The 21132-nt window shown below is 37.5% G+C and overlaps 1 protein-coding gene across 1 annotated transcript in view; it reads left to right on the top strand.

Moving 5' to 3' along the window:
• Positions 1-21132, top strand: part of LOC131994281 (uncharacterized) — a gene marked incomplete in the record, with an annotated part of 1369549 nt that overhangs the window by 311900 nt on the left and 1036517 nt on the right. Inside the window, 1 exon segment of the mRNA XM_059360990.1 lies at positions 9854-10052. Coding sequence (XP_059216973.1) covers positions 9854-10052 — 199 coding nt within the window.

The following is a 21132-nucleotide window of genomic DNA, read 5'->3' as shown; positions in this document are numbered from 1 at the left end:
AACATATGAAGAAGATAAAAAAGCGTGCTAAGTTCGGCCGGGCCGAATTTTATATACCCTACACCATGGATCGCATCTGTCGAGTTCTTTGCGCAGTATATCTTTTTGGGCAAACAAAGAATAATGAATAAGGACGAAGGAGAAGGAGCTATATCAAGTTATAGTCCGATTCGAAGCTCAAGAAGAAATTCGGGAGAACGGTTTATATGGGAGCTGTACCAAGCTATTGATCGATTCAGACCATATTGCACACGTATGTTGAAGGCTATGGGAGAAGTCGTTGTTCAAAATTTTTACAATTTCGGATGAGAATTGCCCTCTCTTTATATTGCAGCAATATCAGATTATGGACCGATTTAGACCATACTTCGCACAAATGTTGGAAGTGATACCAAAACACCACTTGCAAAATTAAGCCAATTCGGATAAGAATTACGCCTTCTATAACTTCAAGAAGTCAAGACCCAAGATCGGTTTATATGGCAGCTATATCAGGTTATGAACCGATTTTAACCATACTTAGCACAGTTATTGGGTATTATAACAAAACACGTCGTGCAAAATTTCATTCCAATCGGATAAGAATTGCGCACTCTAGAGGCTCAAGAAGTCAAGACTCAAGATCGGATTATATTACAGCTATATCAGGCTATGGACCGAGTTGAACCATACTTGGCACAGTTGTTGGATATCATAACAAAACACGTCGTGCAAAATTTCAATCCAATCGGATAAGAATTGCGCACTCTAGAGGCTCAAGAAGTCAAGACCAAAGATCGGTTTATATGGCAGCTATATCAAAACATGGACCGATATGGCCCGTTTACAATACCAACTGACCTACACTAATAAGAAGTAATTGTGCAAAATTTCAAGCGGCTACCTTTACTCCTTCAAATGTTAGCGTGCTTTCGGCAGACAGACGAACGGACGGATGGACAGACGGACGGAATTGGCTAGTTCGACTTAGAATGTCACGACGATCAAGAATATATATACTTTATGGGGTCTTAAACGCATATTTCGAGGTGTTACAGACAGAATGACGAAAATAGTATACCCCCATCCTATGGTGAAAGATATACAAATATGTGAAGCCAGTAGAGAATCTTGCGATAAAATAGAAATCATCTGTAATATCTGTGATATTTACTAACGTAGAATAAAAGGAAAGACAGGAAATAATTGACCACTTCAATGATTACTCTTAAATAGTACTAGTGATATAAGAGGTTCGATTGAACATGTGCAATATTTCAATAATATACATAATATAAATGAACTAAAAACCGTAGTAAAATAACTAAAAAGACATGTAAGAGCATGCTTAGTTCGGCCGGGCCGCATCTTATATACCCTCCACCATGTATTGCATTTGTCGAGTTCTATGCGCGCTGTCTCTTTTTAGGCAAACGAAGAATATTAAATAAGAACTGTAATGCTATTGGAGCTATATCATGTTGTAGTCCGTTTCGGACCATAAATGAATGCTGAACATTGTAGAAGTCATTGTGTGATATTTTAGTTCATTCGGATAAGAATTGCGCCTTGTAGGGACTCAAGAAGCAAAATCGGGAGATAGGTTTATATGGAAGCTGTATCAAGCTATTGATCGATTAAGGACATATTAGACACGTATGTTGAAGGTCATGATAGAAGCCGTTGTAAAAAAGTTCTGCCAAATTGGATAAGAATTGCGCCCTCTAGAGGCTAAAGAAGACAAGATCCCAGATCGGTTTATGTGACATCTATATGATGGTATGTGCCGATTTGCGCCATACTTAGCACAGTTATTGTAAGTCATAAGAAAACACCATGCAAAATTTCAGCCAAATCGGATCAGAATTGCGCGCTCAATTGGCTCAAGAAGTCAAAATCCAAGATCGGTTTATATGACAGTTTTACCATATTGTAAACCGATTTGAATCATACTTAGCACAGTTATTGGAAGTGATACCAAAACACTACGTGCAAAATTTCAGTCAAATCGGTCGAGAATTTCGCCCTTTAGAGGCTCCAGAAGTCAGGACACAAGATCGGTTTATATGGCAGCTATATCAAAACATTTACGGATTTGAACCATACTTTGCGCAGTTGTTGGAAGCTTTACTGCTTCGAAAGTTAGATTGCTTTCGACAGACAGACGGACGGATATGGCTAGTTCGACTTAAAATGACATGACGAGCAAGAATATATATACCTTATCAGGTCTCAGATGCATATTTCGGGGTGTAACCAACAGAATGACAAAATTAGTATACCCCCATCCTGTGGTGGAGGGTATAAAAAGACTATGGAAGCATAAACTCAAAGCTTATATTTAATTGACAATTAGTCAGTCCCTGGCAATTCTCTGCCGCAAATTATAAAGGAAAGCATGGATGGAGACCATGGTCACACCGATAGAGAAGAGGGCAAAGTACTGAGAAAGTTGAAGAGTTTTACATATAAAATATTTGAAGAAATATGAAGGGTTTTACACTGAATTTATTTGAAAAGATATTAGAAAAAGTTTTGAAAAAACAGTTGGAAGAATTTATAAAACAAAACGGAATCCTATTGAACTGGACTATGTTATAAATAAATGAAAAAAACAAGTAAAAAGGCGTTAAGTTCGGCCGGGCCGAACTTTGGATACCGACCACCTCGGGTATATATGTAAACCACATGTCATCAAAATCCGGGGAAACATACCTTATGTCCCATAGCAGTTATATCGAAATACGATCAGATTTGGACCAAATAAAGGGTGATTTTTTTGAGGTTAGGATTTTCATGCATTAGTATTTGACAGATCACGTGGGATTTCAGACATGGTGTCAAAGAGAAAGATGCTCAGTATGCTTTGACATTTCATCATGAATAGACTTACTAACGAGCAACGCTTGCAAATCATTGAATTTTATTACCAAAATCAGTGTTCGGTTCGAAATGTGTTCATTCACCGTAACGTTGCGTCCAACAGCATCTTTGAAAAAATACGGTCCAATGATTCCACCAGCGTACAAACCACACCAAACAGTGCATCGGGATGCATGGGCAGTTCTTGAACGGCTTCTGGTTGCTCTTCACTCCAAATGCGGCAATTTTGCTTATTTACGTAGCCATTCAACCAGAAATGAGCCTCATCGCTGAACAAAATTTGTCAAAATTTGAACACATTTCGAACCGAACACTGATTTTGGTAATAAAATTCAATGATTTGCAAGCGTTTCTCGTTAGTAAGTCTATTCATGATGAAATGTCAAAGCATACTGAGCATCTTTCTCTTTGACACCATGTCTGAAATCCCACGTGATCTGTCAAATACTAATGCATGAAAATCCTAACCTCAAAAAAATCACCCTTTACTAGTAAGTACAAGTCATTGTTCAATTGTGTATAACAAAATATTGGTCTTTTTAGGAGCTATATCTAACAATAAACCGATCTGATCCATATACAACATGGATGTCGAAAAGCTTAACATAAGTCAATATGTCAAATTTCAGTTAAATCGGATTGTAAATGCCCCTATCTTGGGGTCAAGACTTTAAATCGAAATATAGGTCTATATGGCAGCTATATGCAAATCTTCATCGATCTAAACCAAATTGCAGAAATATGTGGACGGGGTTAACTTAACTCTCTGTCCCAAATTTCGGCAACATCGGAAAATAAATGCGCCTTTTATGGGCCCAAAATATTAAATTGAGAGATCGGTCTATAACGCAGGTATATACAAATCTTTACCGATCTGAGTGAAATTAAAGAAGGATGTCGAAGGGCCTAACACAACTCATTGTCCCAAATTGCGGCGACATCGGACAATAAATGCGCTTTTTATGACCCACAAACCTAAAACCGAGAGATCGGTCTATATGGCAGCTATATCCAAATCTGGACCGATCTGTGCCATAATGCAGAAGTATGTCAAGGGGCTTAACCTAACTCACTGTCCCAAATTTCTGCAAAATCGGATAATAAATGTGGGTTTTATGGGCCTAAGCCCCTTAATCGGAATATCGCTCTATATGGCAGCTATATCCAAATCTGAACCGATCTGGGCCAAATTGACGAATGATTTCGAAGGGCCTAACGCAACTCACTATCCCAAATTTAAGAAAAATCGGACAATAAATGTGGCTTTTATTGGCCTAAGACCCTAAATCGGCGGATAGGTCTATATGGGGGCTATATCAAGATATAGTCCGATATATCCCATCTTCGAACTTACCCTGCTTATGGACAAAAAAAAAGACTCTGTGCAAAATTTCAGCTCAATATCTCTATTTTTGAAGACTGTAGCGTGATTTCAACAGACAGACGGACGGACATGTCTATATCGTCTAAGATTTTTACGCTGATCAAGAATATATATACTTTGTAGGGTCGGAAATGGATATTTCGATGTGTTGCAAACGGAATGACAAAATGAATATACCCCCATCCATCGGTGGTGGGTATAATAATGGAAATGATAAAATAAGCGTTATATTTCTAGATTTTAAAAGGGCTTTTGAAACAATCGATCGATACATAATGATTAATAAACTTTACATGTAAGGCATACGTAACAAGGAACTGCAATTGTTTATATCGTATTTGACGCCAAAAACTGAACAATGACTTCGGAGTGCCGCAAGGTTCAATTCTCGGTGCCCTTCTTTTTATAATATACATAAACTATATGCCTAATATATGTATCTTCGCAGATGGAGTATAGGACACTGAATGTTGGAATAGAGTAATTTCCGTAAAATTGATGAATGGCTAAAAATAAACAAACTTCAACTCATCGAAAAAAATAAAAATAATGGATAATATTTTGAAATAAACGGAGAAAAATGTGAAAAAGTAGAACATATTAAATACTTAGGGTTCATAATTGACAATAAATTAAAATTTTCATAACAAGCGATTTTAATATGAAAAGAAAAAAAATAATTTTAATACATTAAAAGCGATTAATAAATGCAACACCATAATCATACCACACTTCGAATACGGATCAACTTTTTATACCCTCCACCATAAGATGGGGGGTATACTAATTTCGTCATTCTGTTTGTAACTACTCGAAATATTCGTCTGAGACCCCATAAAGTATATATATTCTTGATCGTCGCGACATTTTATGTCGATCTAGCCATGTCCGTCCGTCCGTCCGTCTGTCTGTCGAAAGCACGCTAACTTCCGAAGGAGTAAAGCTAGCCGCTTGAAATTTTGCAAAAATACTTCTTATTAGTGTAGGTCGGTTGGTATTGTAAATGGGCCATATCGGTCCATGTTTTGATATAGCTGCCATATAAACCGATCTAGGGTCTTGACTTCTTGAGCCTCTAGAGTGCGCAATTCTTATCCGATTGGAATGAAATTTTGCACGACGTGTTTTGCTTTGATATCCAACAAATGTGCCAAGTAATCGGTCCATAACCTGATATAGCTGCCATATAAACCGATCTTGGGTCTTCACTTCTTGAGCCTCTAGAGTGCGCAATTCTTATCCGATTGGAATGAAATTTTTCACGACGTGTTTTGTTATTATATCCAACAACTGTGCCAAGTATGGTTCAAATCGGTCTATAACCTGATATAGCTGCCATATAAACCGATCTTGGGTCTTGACTTCTTGAGCCTCTAGAGGGCGCAATTCTTATCCGATTGGAATGGAATTTCGCACGACGTGTTTTCTTATGATACCCAACAACTGTGCCAAGTATGGTTTAAATCGGTTCATAACCTGATATACCTGCCATATAAACCAATCTTGGGTCTTGACTTCTTGAGACTCTAGAGGGTACAATCCCTATCCGATTTGAATGAGTTTTTGCACAAAGTATTTCGTCATGATATCCAACAACTGTGCCAAGTATGGTTGAAATCGGTCCATAACCTGATATAGCTGTCATATAAACAGATCTGGCGATTTGACTTCTTGAGCTTCTAGAGGCCGCAATTCCTATCCGATTTGGCTGAAATTTTGCATGACGTATTTTATTTTTACTTTCAACAACTGTGTCAAATAAGGTTCAAATCGGTTCATAACCTGATATAGCTGCCATATAAACCGATCTGGGATCTTGACTTCTTGACCCCTAGAGGTCGCAATTATTATCCGATATGCCTGAAATTTTGTACGACGGATCCTCTCATGACCATCAACAAACGTATTTATTATGGTCTGAATCGGTCTATAGCCCGATACAGATGCCATATAAATCGTTCTCTCTATTTTACTTCGTGAGCCCCAATGGGCGCAATTCTTATACGAATTGGCTGAAATTTTACACAGGTCTCCAACATATAATTTAATTGTGGTCCGAACCGGACTATATCTTGATATCGTTTTAATAGCAGAGCAACTCTTTTCGTATATCCTTTTTAGCCTAAGAAGAGATGCCGGGAAAACAACTCGACAAATGCGATCCATGGTGGAGGGTATATAAGATTCGGCCCGGCCGAACTTAGCACGCTTTTAATTGTTTATATACATGTCGCCCAAACACTCAATTGGAGAGGCTGCAAATCTGTTTATAGACCGATTCGGTTCATGTTTGGCATGGATGTTGGAAGTCATAACAGAAGTCTTTGTTTCAATTTTTTATATTTAGGCTTACATGAGCTTAAGAAGTCAAACCGGGGGATCGGTTTATATGACGGCTATATCCAAATCTGAACCGATATGGTCCATTTACAATCCCTAACCCGACCTACATAAATAAAAAGTATCTGTGCAAAATTTCAAGGGATAGCTTTACGCGTTCGACCGCTCTCGTGATTTCGACAGACGGACGGACATACATGGCTAGATCGACGCGGAATGTCGAGACGATCCAGAATATATATACTTTATGTGGTCGCAGATCAATTTTTCGAGGTCATACAAACGAAATGACTAGATTAGTACACCCCCATCCTATGGTGTTGGGTATAAAAATGGCGACGCACCAGACTATTTACGAGAAAAGCTGCAATATGTAGGCGAAGTTCAACTTTAGAAATAGGGGAGACTTCAGAATTCAACGAGTGCATACATCATCGTCGGAAAAATTACTGTTCTGCAAAGGCCTATATAATGATCTACCACTGTTCATTAAAGAATGAAGCAAACTAACGTATAACTAACAAGTAAAAGCGTGCTAAGTTCGGCCGGGCCGAATCTTATATACCCTCCACCATGGATCGCATTTGTCGAGTTCTTTTCCCGGCATCTCTTCTTAGGCAAAAAAAAGGATATAAGAAAAGATTTGCTCTGCTATTAGAGCGATATTAAGATATTGTCCGTTTTGGACCACAATTAAATTATATTTATGATGGAGACCTGTGTAAAATGTCAGCCAATTCGAATAAGAATTGCGCTCTTTGTGGGCTCAAGAAGTAAAATAAAGAGATCGATTTATATGGCAGCTGTATCGGGCTATAGACCGATTCAGACCATAATAAACACGTATGTTAATGGTCATGAGAGAATACGTCGTACAAAATTTCAGGCAAATCGGATAATAATTGCGATCTCTAGAGGCTCAAGAAGTCAAGACCCAAGATCGGTTTATATGACAGCTATATAAGGTTATGGACCGATTTGAACCATACCCGGCACAGTTGTGGATATCATAACAAAACACGTCGTGCAAAATTTCATTCCAATCGGATAAGAATTGCGCACTCTAGAGGCTCAAGAAGTCAAGACCCCAGATCGGTTTATATGGCAGCTAAATCAGGTTGTGAACCGACTTGTACTTTATTTGACATAGTTGTTGAAAGTAACAATAAAAAAGTCTTGCGAAATTTCAGCCAAATCGGATAGGAATTGCGCACTCTAAAAGCTCAAGAAGTCAAGTCCCCAGATCTGTTTATATGACAGCTATATCAGGTTATTAACCGATTTGAACCATATTTAGCACAGTTTTTGGATATCACAACAAAATACTACGTGCCAAAATTCATTCAAATTGGATAAGAATTGCGCCCTCTAGAGGCTCAAGAAGTCAAGACCCAAGATCGGTTTATATGACAGCTATATAAGGTTATGGACCGATTTGAACCATACCCGGCACAGTTGTTGGATATCATAACAAAACACGTCGTGCAAAATTTCATTCCAATCGGATAAGAATTGCGCACTCTAGAGGCTCAAGAAGTCAAAACCCCAGATCGGTTTATATGGCAGCTATATCAGGTTATGGACCGATTTGAACCATACTTGACACAGTTGTTGTATATCATAGCAAAACACGTCGTGCAAAATTTCATTCTAATCGGATAAGAATTGCGCATTCTAGAGGCTCAAGAAGTCAAGACCCAAGATCGGTTTATATGGCAGCTATATCAAAACATGGACCGATATGGCCCATTTACAATACCAACCGACCTACACTAATAAGAAGTATTTGTGCAAAATTTCAAGCGTCTAGCTTTACTCCTTCGGAAGTTAGCGTGCTTTCGACAGACAGACGGACGGACGGACGGACAGACGGACGGACATGGCTAGATCGAAATAAAATTTCACGACGATCAAGAATATATATACTTTATGGGGTCTCAGACGAATATTTCGAGTAGTTACAATCAGAATGACGAAATTAGTATACCCCCCATCTTATGGTGGAGGGTATAAAAAAGAATGTTTTTTATACTTAAGAAACAATAATTTATAACATTTGTGAAAAAAATATTTCTAAAATAATTCATAATATATGTAATAATTTATAGTATTTATTAAACTGAAATAAATAAAATCAATCAAAAAATTAAAAAAATAAAAACTCAAAAACTCATCATCCTAATAGTCATATATAATATGGAAGAGAAATTTTAACATGCCAGGATATCTCAAAAATGTAGCCACCGCTGAAAATTTTTCTGAAGTTCACGCCGGATTTTAAACCCAGGCATACGGTTTCCTAGGCGAACATGCTAACCTCTGCGCCCACGGTGCCCTGGAAACTTTATGTTCCAAATTTCAGTAAAATTGACCAAAAATGCGCCTTTCATGGTGCTAAGACCATAAATCGGAGGATCAGTCTATATGGCAGATATTTGATCGGATATAATCCGTTAAAGAAATAAACCTACATATTTAAAACATTGTTAAACCGTCTTAGAATTTTAAGACAAGCAGTAATTAACTCGTATATGCATTTATACTTTGTAGTGTCAGAAATTGACATTTTGAAGCGTTCCAGTCGGAATCACATCGGAAAAAAATTAGAGTTGTTTATTTCCTCACCAATATATACGACATTTGTTTGTTTGTATTTTTTGATACAGCCATTTTAAACTTCGCTACGAATATATATAGGCGAATGCTAGTTAATGTTGCTGCCCGGGATGCGGAGTCTGCCCACGACCTCGACACCGGGACGGAGTCGAAGTAACCAAGACGAACTCCGTTTCCATAGTCAGACTCCGACTTCGACTCCTCAAAACCTCAACACTGGTCATCTCAGCAGTCCTGGTCGCTACTATATAAGCCGATTTCTGATTTTTATGTGATCCCCTTTACTTTATATTTTGACCACTTGGCAACCATGCCAAATGGTGTCATATGTGCCTATACAATCCCATCTTTAAAATTACAGGGGATTTGAAACGGATCCTTGGTGGTGTATATCAAAACCTAATGCAATATTTTATATGTTTAAATATAGACTCCATGTTAAGTAGTAGATATTGATTAAGTTAAATAATATTTAGAACCACTGTGCTCTATAGTTGTAAAAATTGTATAAATTCATTTCACTCACCTTAATTTTTTTAGTTATTGTAGCTTATCCACCGACTTTTACTAAAACTAACATTTTATATTTCTTTCGTTTCATCTCTCTCACTTATATTTGCCATGCCTGTTCCCTCATTCATGACATTGCAGATGTCCGCAACGAGGACATGGATGAAGTGCTATGGCTGCCTGCTCATATTTGTGCACCTAGCAGTTACAATTGTAATCGCCTGTAGAGTTTCAGAATATCCGTGCAAGGGAAGCACGAGCATTTGTATACCCTTGGATAAATACTGCGATGGCAAAGCTGACTGTGAGGATGGCAGCGACGAGCCTCGACATTGTACTGGTAAGTTGCAATCATAATGAAAAAACTGTTTTACAACTAAACAAGTAAAAAGGCGTTAAGTTCGGCCGGGCCGAACTTTGGATACCCACCACCTTGGGTATATATGTAAACCTCCTTTTATCAAATTTCGGTGAAAATTTCATACCTTATGTCCCATATTAGTTATATGAAATTATGTTCCGATTTGGACCAAATACTAATAAGTACACTAGCAATATCTAAAAATAAACCGATCTGAACCATATACGACACGGATGTCGAAAAGCCTAACATAAGTTACTGTGTCAAATTTCAGTGAAATCGGATTATAAATGCGCCTTTTATGGGGCCAAGACTTTAAATCGAGATATCGGTCTACATGGTAGCTATATCCAAATCTGGACCGATTTGGGTCAAGTTGCATAAAAGTGTCGAAGAGCGTAACACAAAGCACTGTCCCAAATTTCGGACAATAAATGACTCTTTTATGGGCCCAAAACCTTAGATCGAGAGATCGGTCTATATGACAGCTATATTGAAATCTGGACCGATCTGCGCCAAATTGAAGAAGCACGTCGAAGAGCCTAACCAAACTCACTGTCTCAAATTTCAGCGACATCAGACAATAAATGCGTCTTTAATTGCCCCAAAACCTAAAATCTAGATATCGGTCTATATGGCAGCTATATCCAACTCTGGGCCGATCTGTGCGATATTGCAGAAGTATGTCAAGGGGCTTAACTTAACTCACTGTCCTAAATTTCGGCGACATCGGACAATAAATGAGCATTTTATGGGCCCAAAACCATAAGTGAAGAAATCGGTCTATATGGCAGCTATATTCAAATCTGAACCGATCTGGATCAAATTGAGGAAAGAGGTTGAAGGGTCTAACACAACTCACTGTCCAAAATTTCAGCAAAATCGGACAATAAATGTGGCTTTTATGGACCTAACACCATAAATCGGAGGATCGGTCTATATGGCAGCTATATCCAAATCTGAACCGATCTGAGCCAAATTAACGTAGGATGTCGATGGGCCTTACACAATTCATTGTCCCGAATTTCATCAAAATCGGATAATAAATGTGGCTTTTGTGGGCCTAAGACCCTAAACCGGAGGATCGGTCTATATGGCAGCTATATCCAAATCTGAACCGATCTGGGCCAAAATAACAGAGGAAGTCGAGAGGCCTAACACAACTCACTGTCCAAAATTTCAGCAAAATCGAATAATAAATGTGGCTTTTATGGGCCTTAGACCCTAAATCGGAGGATCGGTCTATATGGCAGCTATATCCAAATGTGAACCGATCTGGGCCAAATTAACAGAGGAAGTTGAAAGGCCTAACACAACTTACTGTCCAAAATTTCAGCAAAATCGGATAATAAATGTGGCTTTTATGGGCCTAAGACCCTAAATCGGAGGATCGGTCTATATGGGGGCTATATCAAGATATAGTCCGATATAGCCCATCTTCGAACTTAACCTGCTTATGGACAAAAAAAGAATCTGTGCAAAATTTCAGCTCAATATCTCTATTTTTAAAGGCTGTAGCGTGATTTCAACAGACAGACGGACAGACGGACAGACGGACGGACATGTCCAGATCGTCTTAGATTTTCACGCTGATCAAGAATATATATACTTTATAGGGTCGGAAATGGATATTTCGATGTGTTGCAAACGGAATGACAAAATGAATATACCCCCATCCTTCGGTGGTGGGTATAAAAACACAAAAAGAGAAGAGAAGACTTAAGGCACTCTAACCCGAATATTTGATATCCTACAGCACTCAATATACAACAATTTATTTTTTTGACAGCCAATTGAAAAAACTTCTAAATGGGGAAATGAATAAATGTACTTCTTAGCGGACAACAAAATATGAAGACCTACTTTAAGATTTTGTTTATAGATCTCCTCTATCCGTCTCTTGAGTATAGTTGTGTGTAGTAAGTAACTGTGATCAACAAATAAAAACGCATTAAATTCGCCCGTGTCGCATCTCGAGCAATCATCCCCTAGATATTGCTTTATATTTAAGCATATAAACTCATGGGTCGATTATGGATTGCAACGCAAATTCAGTTGAGTTGCCAAAGGACTAATTTGTTACAGAAATATGAATTTCTGCTTTGAATTGTATACTTTTTATACCCTCCATCATAGAATAGGGGGTATACTAATTTCGTCATTCCGTATGTAGCACCTCAAAATATGCGTCTAAAACCCCATAAAGTATATGTATTCTTGATCGTCGTGATATTTTAAGTCGATCTAGCCATGTCCGTCCGTCTGCCGAAAGCACGCTCACTTTCGAAGGAGTAAAGCTAGGCGCTTGAAATTCTCCACAAATACTTCTTATAAGTGTAGGTCGGTTGAGATTGTCAATGGCGCAAATTGGTGAATGTTTTGATATAGCTGACATATAAACCGATCTTGGGTCTTGACTTCTAGAGTTTCGAGAGGGCGCAATTCTTATCTGATTTGGCTGACATTTTGTATGACTTCCAACATTTGTGCCAAGTATAGTCTATTTCAGTCCATAATCTGATATAGCCGCCAAATAAACCGATCTCCCGAATCGATTTCTTGAGCCTCTAAATTTGCCCGAAATTTTGCATGAAGTGTTTTATTTTGACTTCCAATAACTGTGTTAAGTATAGCCTAAATCAGTCTATATCCTGATATAGCCGCCATAAAACCGATCTTCCGATTAGACTTCTTGGGCTACTAGAAGGCGAGATTCTTATCGAATATGGTTGAAATTTTGCATATGTCGTTTTGGTATGACTTCCAACAACTGTTCTAAGTATGGTCTAAATCGGTATATAAACTAATATAGCTGTCATATAAACCGATCTCCCAGTTTAACTTTTTGAGCCTATGGTTTAAATCGGTACATAACTGATATAGCTGCTATATAAACCGATCTGCGATCTTGACTTCTTGAGCCTCCAGGGGTCGCAATTGTTATCCGATTTGATTGAAAATTTGTAAAATGACTTCTCTCCTAACCTTCAACATACATGTCAATTATGGTTTGAATCGGTCTATAGCCTGATGCAGCTCCCATATAAACCGATCTCCCTATTTTACTCCTTATGCCCCTAAAAAGCGTAGTTTTAATTCAAATTGGGTGAAATTTTATACAACGACTTCCACTATGGTTTCCAACATTCAGTTCAATTATGGTACAAAACGGACGATGACTTGACATTATAGCTCCAATTTCATAGCAATACTTTCCTTTTATCATATGTTTGCCTAAAAAGAGATACAGGGAAAAGAAGTCGACACATGCGATCTATTGTGGAGGGTATATAAGATTCGGCCCGACCGAACTTAGCACGCTTTTACTCGTTATTTCATGATTTCATCTTCTGGCAACGCAACTATAGTTGAGTTGCCATTCACAATCGACCCCTCAGTTTATATTTGGATTAGTTTAAAGGAACCAAATCCGACAATGAATAACGTTTCTAGGGATTCAGGAAAAAAAATTCGAAGGTCGGTTTATATGATGGTTATAACTATTTATGAACCTATTTCGGATTTATAGGTGTTTGTTAAAGGCAATTAAGGTATTTTACCTTCCAAATCTAATAAGAATCGGTCAAAGATTTTTACGTACAAATTTTCTTTTCAGTTTCAATAAGGCCACTTTATGTCCTACCGAATGGTCCAATTAAAGTCAAATTTGAATATAGCTACCATTTTCCATCCGGTGATCATTAAACTTGGCATAAGTATTATTTTTTTTTGCCTAAAGATGAAAACGTATTGAAAACGGACTTAAATCGCTTCACGAAATTTTGCACATTCTTATGACAGGTCATTTCGGACGAGTTGAAATTTGTTCACATTTAGGTATTATCACCTCTAGAGCATTTGGAGGCGCATTTATGGATGAATCTTCTTCAAATTTTGCAAAATATTTTCTGCTATGACTACTGTTATATCCACGGAACTTTGTCGAAATAACTTTAGATATGGATATAGCCAATGTAAAGGGTGATTTTTTTGAGGTTAGGATTTTCATGCATTAGTATTTGACAGATCACGTGTGATTTCAGACATGGTGTCAAAGAGAAAGATGCTTTGACATTTCATCATGAATAGACTTACTAACGAGCAACGCTTGCAAATCATTGAATTTTATTACCAAAATCAGTGTTCGGTTCGAAATGTGTTCATTCACCGTAACGTTGCGTCCAACAGCATCTTTGAAAAAATACGGTCCAATGATTCCACCAGCGTACAAACCACACCAAACAGTGCATTTTTCGGGATGCATGGGCAGTTCTTGAACGGCTTCTGGTTGCTCTTCACTCCAAATGCGGCAATTTTGCTTATTTACGTAGCCATTCAACCAGAAATGAGCCTCATCGCTGAACAAAATTTGTCAAAATTTGAACACATTTCGAACCGAACACTGATTTTGGTAATAAAATTCAATGATTTGCAAGCGTTGCTCGTTAGTAAGTCTATTCATGATGAAATGTCAAAGCATACTGAGCATCTTTCTCTTTGACACCATGTCTGAAATCCCACGTGATCTGTCAAATACTAATGCATGAAAATCCTAACCTCAAAAAAATCACCCTTTATATACAAATGCATGTGTCTTCTGACTCTCACTTATAAGGAAATTGTAACCCCACAAATTTGTTCAATCTTCACGTAATTTGGTGAGAGTTGAATATTTTGGATATCTGTGCTCTAATATGTTCATTTATGCAAAGCTCGATTTTCCATAATAAGGAAGTAGTAACTAAACTTTTTTAACGACCATCATTCGACCAGACTGATTTATTAGACATCTGCACATGCCTCCTTTATGCCTCCTCCATGAAGTTCGGCCCGAACAAATCCTGGTAGCATTCCGCCAGGGATTTTACTACAATTTTCCTCTAACAAACATAGTTGAAATGCACATGCCAAATAAGACAAAAATTTAAGCTTCAAGGAGCCGCAAAAGACCAATAGAGAAATCGGTTTATATGGTAGCTAAATCTGGTTATAGAGTGATTAGAATCGAACTTTCCATGGTATCGGAGGTCGTAACAGAACACTATGAGCAAAATTCCTTTACCTCTAAAATTTAAGCCAACTCGGATAGCAATCGCGGCTTCTAGTGTCCAATATGCCAAATCGGGAAATCGCTTTATATGAAAGCTTTATCTGGTTATAAACCGCCTCAAACACGACTTTGGACGGTTATTTGAAGTCGTAACAGAACACTATGTGGAAAATTACAGCCAAATCGGATGACAATTGCGGCTGCCAGGGATTCAAGACTTCAATTTGGAAGATCGGTTTATATGGGACCTATAAGAAGTTAAAGACTGATTTCGAACGTCTGAGCATTGTTGTCGAAATAACTCTCCATGAAATAACCCCCCACAATTGAAGATTAAAAGTATCCCCAAAATTTGGGAGTTATTTCATGATGAAATAACTTCCAAAAATTTAAATGAAATAAGTACCCAATAATTCTTTAATTTTTTAAGATTTAAACAGATTCAGGGAATTTGCTCAAAATAGTCGTTTTGATAATTCAGTATATATATAAAAATTCCCTTAAAATAAAACCTGAATTGAGTCTTCAGTTTTTGAACGGCAAAAGGGAGAATTATGTGTGTCAAATCCTTGAAAAATATGCATCTGTTTGCAAATTTAAGGCTCTATTACACGGCATGTATTTGTCTTAGGACAAATTTAGCACATGTTGAGGTGTACATAACGTGTGATAGAAACGAAACTAACATAAAAAAATCACTTTTTAAAATAGCACATGTATTTTTTTTTTTCGATTAGAGCGTGCTCTATTCTTTCTGACAAAAATAAAAAGAAATCAGCTCTTTTTGTTGTCAGTCGAATGAAAGTAACGCCAAGTTAAATTGCTTTCCCAAATATATGATTTAACCAGCTTTCTCACAACTTCAAAAATTTTTACGCATAAAAAATATCAGCTTTTGCTAAAATGTTTAGGTTACGTCATACGAAAACAAGATACAGGTGTGATAGCAAAAATGATGAATCGTACGTAAATTGACAATTTTGACAAACATTTTCAATTACATGTGCATACAAAAAGTGACATGTCATAAGACATTTACATGCCGTGAAATAGCGCCTTTAGCTGACATATGTCGGTAACTTTCAGGTGTTCACACTGTAAAAAGACAGCGGATTGTGTGGAATTCTTTTCCTGGTTGTTAAGTTCATCATCAGAAAATTCTCTGAATCTTGCAAAAAACTATTTGGAAACATGTAAGTGATGTGATGTGATTTTTGTTGTGCACCATTCTGTAGAGAAAAGTTAGAACTGTTATCTTGGAACTTTCCTACAAAAGAGTATTTTCTTCAGTTTAGCTTGGCAAAAATGGAAGCAAGAAAATATATATGATTTAATTTATACATCCCTCAGAAATGATTCAACCAAAGAGATTAAATTACAATATTTCTAAGCTAATCTCCTTATTGGGTTGCCTAAAAAGTAATTGCGGATTTTTTAAAAGAAAGTAAATGCATTTTTAATAAAACTTAGAATGAACTTTAATCAAATATATAATTGCGATTTTGTTCGATAACCTTTTGCCATCTTCCTGGCAAATTTAGTATTACACGCTTATAGAACTTCTGGCCTTTATCTGCAAAAAACTGAACCAAGAGCGATTTTATAGCCTCATCATTGCCGAAAGTTTTACCATTTAAGGAGTTCTGCAAAGATCGAAATAAATGGTAGTCTGATGGTGCAAGGTCAGGGCTATATGGTGGATGCATCAAAAGTTCCCAGCCAAGCTCACTCAGTTTTTGGCGAGTGACCAAAGATGTGTGCGGTCTAGCGTTGTCCTGGTGGAATATGACACCTTTACCTTGACCAATTCTGGTCGCTTCTCCTTGATGGCTGTATTCAATTTGTCCAATTGTTGACAGTAAACATCCGAATTAATCGTTTGGTTCCTTGGAAGCAGCTCAAAATATTCCACACCCTTCCAATCCCACCAAACAGACAGCATGAAGTGGTTTGAGCTGGTTCGCCATGCTTGGACCATGATCGTTTTCGACTAACGTTGTTGTAAACAATCCATTTTTCATCTCCAGTTATGATTCGTTTTAAAAACGGATCGAATTCATTGCGTTTAAGGTGCATATCACAAGCGTTGTTAAATGAATTTCTTTCAATACATGTGGTACCCATATTAAAATTGACGCCAAACAAACAAATGTAAACAAAATTTCGCGCACTTTTTTTCTAAAGCAAGCTAAAAGTAACAGCTGATAACTGACAGAAGAAAGAATGCAATTACAGAGTCACAAGCCGTTGAAAAAATTTGTCAACGCCGACTATATTACCGACAATTACTTTTTTGGCAACCATATATATATAAATCAATTTGTGTTTGTTTGATTGTTTGTGTGTTCCTTATAGACTCAGAAACGGCTGAACCGATTTTCTTGAAATTTTCACAGATGGTGCATAATGATTCCGTGGTGAAAATAGGGTACTACATTTTTCGATATCTGAAGGGGGGACGGACCCTCCCACTTACCCTAATTTTCAGCAATGCCAGATCTCGATCCAGATGGGTGCGATTTAAGCGAAATTTTGTGTGCTCTCATATAGTACCCTAAAAATAAAAATTTGGTATCCAAATTTCAGATAGGGTAACTAGAGGGGCCGGTCCACCCTAAAACCTATCAATTATATATTTAGACCAATCACGACAATATGGGACTCAAATGAAATGTATTTATGATAAGAAACCGTATCTGATATCCAATTGTTGGGGGGACCACCCCAACCCCAAAAAACGCCTAATTCGGACATATTTACCAACCATGGCAATATGGGACTCAAATGAATGGTATTTACAAGTAGAATACGAATCGAATATCCAAATGTGGGACCTCGTTTCTGGGGGTCCACCCTTTCCCCAAAACACCCACCAAACGGGACTTATTTACTGACCATAGGAATATGGGGCTTAAATAAAAGGTATTTAGGTGTAGAAATCGAATCTGATATCCAAATATGGGACCAAGTGTTTAGGGGGACCAAGTGTTTAGGGGGCCGCCTTTCTCAAAACCTTCCGCCCAAGGGGACAAATTTACTACCACAGCAATATGGGACTCAAATGAAAGGTTTTTGGGAGTAAAGCACGAATCTGATATCAATATTCGGGAAAAGTGTCTATGGGGCCACCCCACCCCCACAACACCGCCCAAATAGGAAAATTTGCTGACTATTGCAATATTAGGCTCAAATAATAAGTAAAAGAAGGCGCACCGGAGCGGGCCCGGGTCAGCTAGTTCCTCCAAACATTTTCTTTCGTGCGAGTCACTAAATCTGCACTCAAGGAAGTTAAAAACAATCTCTGGCGATATCATTTTTTACTCTAATAAGTGTCTCGGTACGGGAGAAAACGTGCCACTTGGCGATATAAACCAATGAGTGACTAAATAGGGACTAAAAAAAGTGTAAAAATCGATTATCAACGTCATTAATAAAAATAAATTTTTATTTGCCTAATGTTTTTTTTACCTTTTAGAGTGAGGCGTATTTTTATTTCTCTTTCTAATTTATTTCTTTTCCAAATCAAGATTTATAATCGAAGATTATATTTGCAATGATTTTCCCTGACTGGGATTTGAACAGCCAACCTTACGATTGTGAGGCTTATGTTATCCCTCTGTGCTACCAGTCTTTCGTCAATACAGAAGGCTAAGTTAACATACATTCTCTTGTTTGCGGTTTTTTGAGTCCAAAACAACAACAAACAATCTATTTTTAAATTTGTAGCAATAACAGTTGATTATGTGAAACTAATTAGCGAAACATAAATGATAGAATTTCGACAGTAATGTATTTTGTTGTTTTAAATCATGAAATCTCTACAAACTATCATACAAAAGGACCTAAAAAGTGACTATTCTGGGAGGAAGTGAGAAAGTTACTTCCAAATGTTTCGAGGGGTGGAATATATAAACTGCAACTACTGACGTACATGCTCAAAGACATACACAACAATGGTATTCGCTCGATACGTGTTGTTTTTAACCAAGCAATAGTAAATACCAGAAGTAGTTTCAATTTGAGAAAGAAAAGATTCCGATTGAAAATATCAAAGCAAGGAATTCAGTTACATAACCAGGATGAAACTTCTTACAGGAGATGCATCCTTGAAAAGAGAGTTAGAATCATATTTATCAAACAAGATCGGAATGCTTCTGATGTAAATTGAGATATAAACCAAACTTATGCATAAAAATTTAAAATTTATTGAAATAAAAGAAATAATATTACAAATTTATTAGTTACTAAATGTAATATTTAAAAAAATATAATATCATGTCCTTATCTAATTTTATACCCACCACCATAGGATGGGTGTACACTAATCTAGTCATTCCGTTTGTACCACCTCGAAATATTGATCTGCGACTCTATAAAGTATATATATTCTGGATCACGTCGACATTCTGCTTTGATCTAGCCATGTGCGTCCGTCCGTCTGTCGAAATCACGATAGCGGTCGAACGCTTAAAGCTAGCCGCTTGAAATTTTGCACAGATACTTCTAATTGATGTATGTCGTTGGGGATTGCAACTGGATCATATCGGATCAGATTTGGATATGGCTCCCATATGAACCGATCGATTTGGCCGAAATTTTGCATGTGGTGTTCTTTAATGACTTCCAAGAACTGTGGTAAGTACCGTCTGAGTCGGTCTATAACCTGATATATCTCCAATAAAAACCGATCTCCCGATTTGACTTCTTACCCCTGCAGGCCACAATTTGCATCCAATTTGGCTGAAATTTTGCTCGTAGTGTTCTCTAATGACTTGCAATAACTGTTTGCATGTGGTGTTCCCTAATGATTTGCAATAACTGTGCTAAGTACGGCCAAAATCAGTCTATAACCTGATACAGCTTGAGCCCCTGGAACCCACAATTATCGTCCGGCTGAAATTTTGCACATAGCGTTCTCTAATGATGTCCAATAGTTGTGCCAGGTATGGTTTAAATCGGTCTATAATCTGATATAACTCCCATAAAAACCGATCTCACGATTTTAGTTTTTGAGCCTTTATAAGCCGCTATTGTTGTCCGATTTGACTAAAATTTTCAACAACGGAACTGTACAGTTCAAATCAGTCTATAATCTGATATAGGTCCATAACCTGATATAGCTGCCATATAAACAGATCTGGGGACTTGACTTCTTGAGCTTCTAGAGGGCGCAATTCCTATCCGATTTGGCTGAAATTTTGCAAGACGTATTTTATTCTTACTTTCAACAACAGTGTCAAATAAGGTTAAATTCGGTTCACAACCTCATATAGCGGTCATATAAACCGATCTGGGATCTTGACTTCTTGAGCCTCTAGAGGTCGCAATTATTATCCAACATACGTGTTTATTACGGTCTGAATCGGACTATAGCCCGATACAGCTCCCATATAAATCGATCTCTCTATTTTACTTCTTGAGCCCCCAAAGGGTGCAATTCTTATTCGAATTGGCTGACATTTTACACAGGTCTCCAACATATAATTTTATTGTGGTCCAAACCGGACCATATCTTGATATCGCTTTAATAGCAGAGCAAATCTTTTCTTATATCCTTTTTTTGCCTAAGAAGAGATGCCGGGAAAAGAACTCGACAAATGAGATCCATGGTAGAGGGTATATAAGATTCGGCCCGGCCGAACTTAGCACGCTTTTACTTGTTTGAAACTAAATTTATTTTGTATAAATTTATAGCAGAATCCAACGTGTTGGGTTCCCTAGATGCGGCCTGGTCGAACATAGCACGCTTTACTTGTTAATATTAGCCCCAAAGAGATTGGTATTTATCACGAAGACCCTGAGGAACTGAACAGAGCATTTGTCAATATACCATCCGTGCAAGTGGATCCTTAATTTTATAATGTTGATGGTAGAACTTCTAATGACATACTTGGCGGAGGTAGTTTTGAGTTTCGGTTTGTCTCGCGTAAAGTGATTTTGAAATGTTTTCCGGCAGTCAAATCTAACGATATATTTCCCGATGGAGTCGACCCTAGGTTTTTACGCATT

Source organism: Stomoxys calcitrans, chromosome 1 (genome assembly GCF_963082655.1).
Source record: "Stomoxys calcitrans chromosome 1, idStoCalc2.1, whole genome shotgun sequence".
Classification (NCBI taxonomy): Eukaryota; Metazoa; Arthropoda; class Insecta; order Diptera; family Muscidae; genus Stomoxys; species Stomoxys calcitrans.
This window is presented reverse-complemented; position numbering and strand designations above follow the sequence as displayed.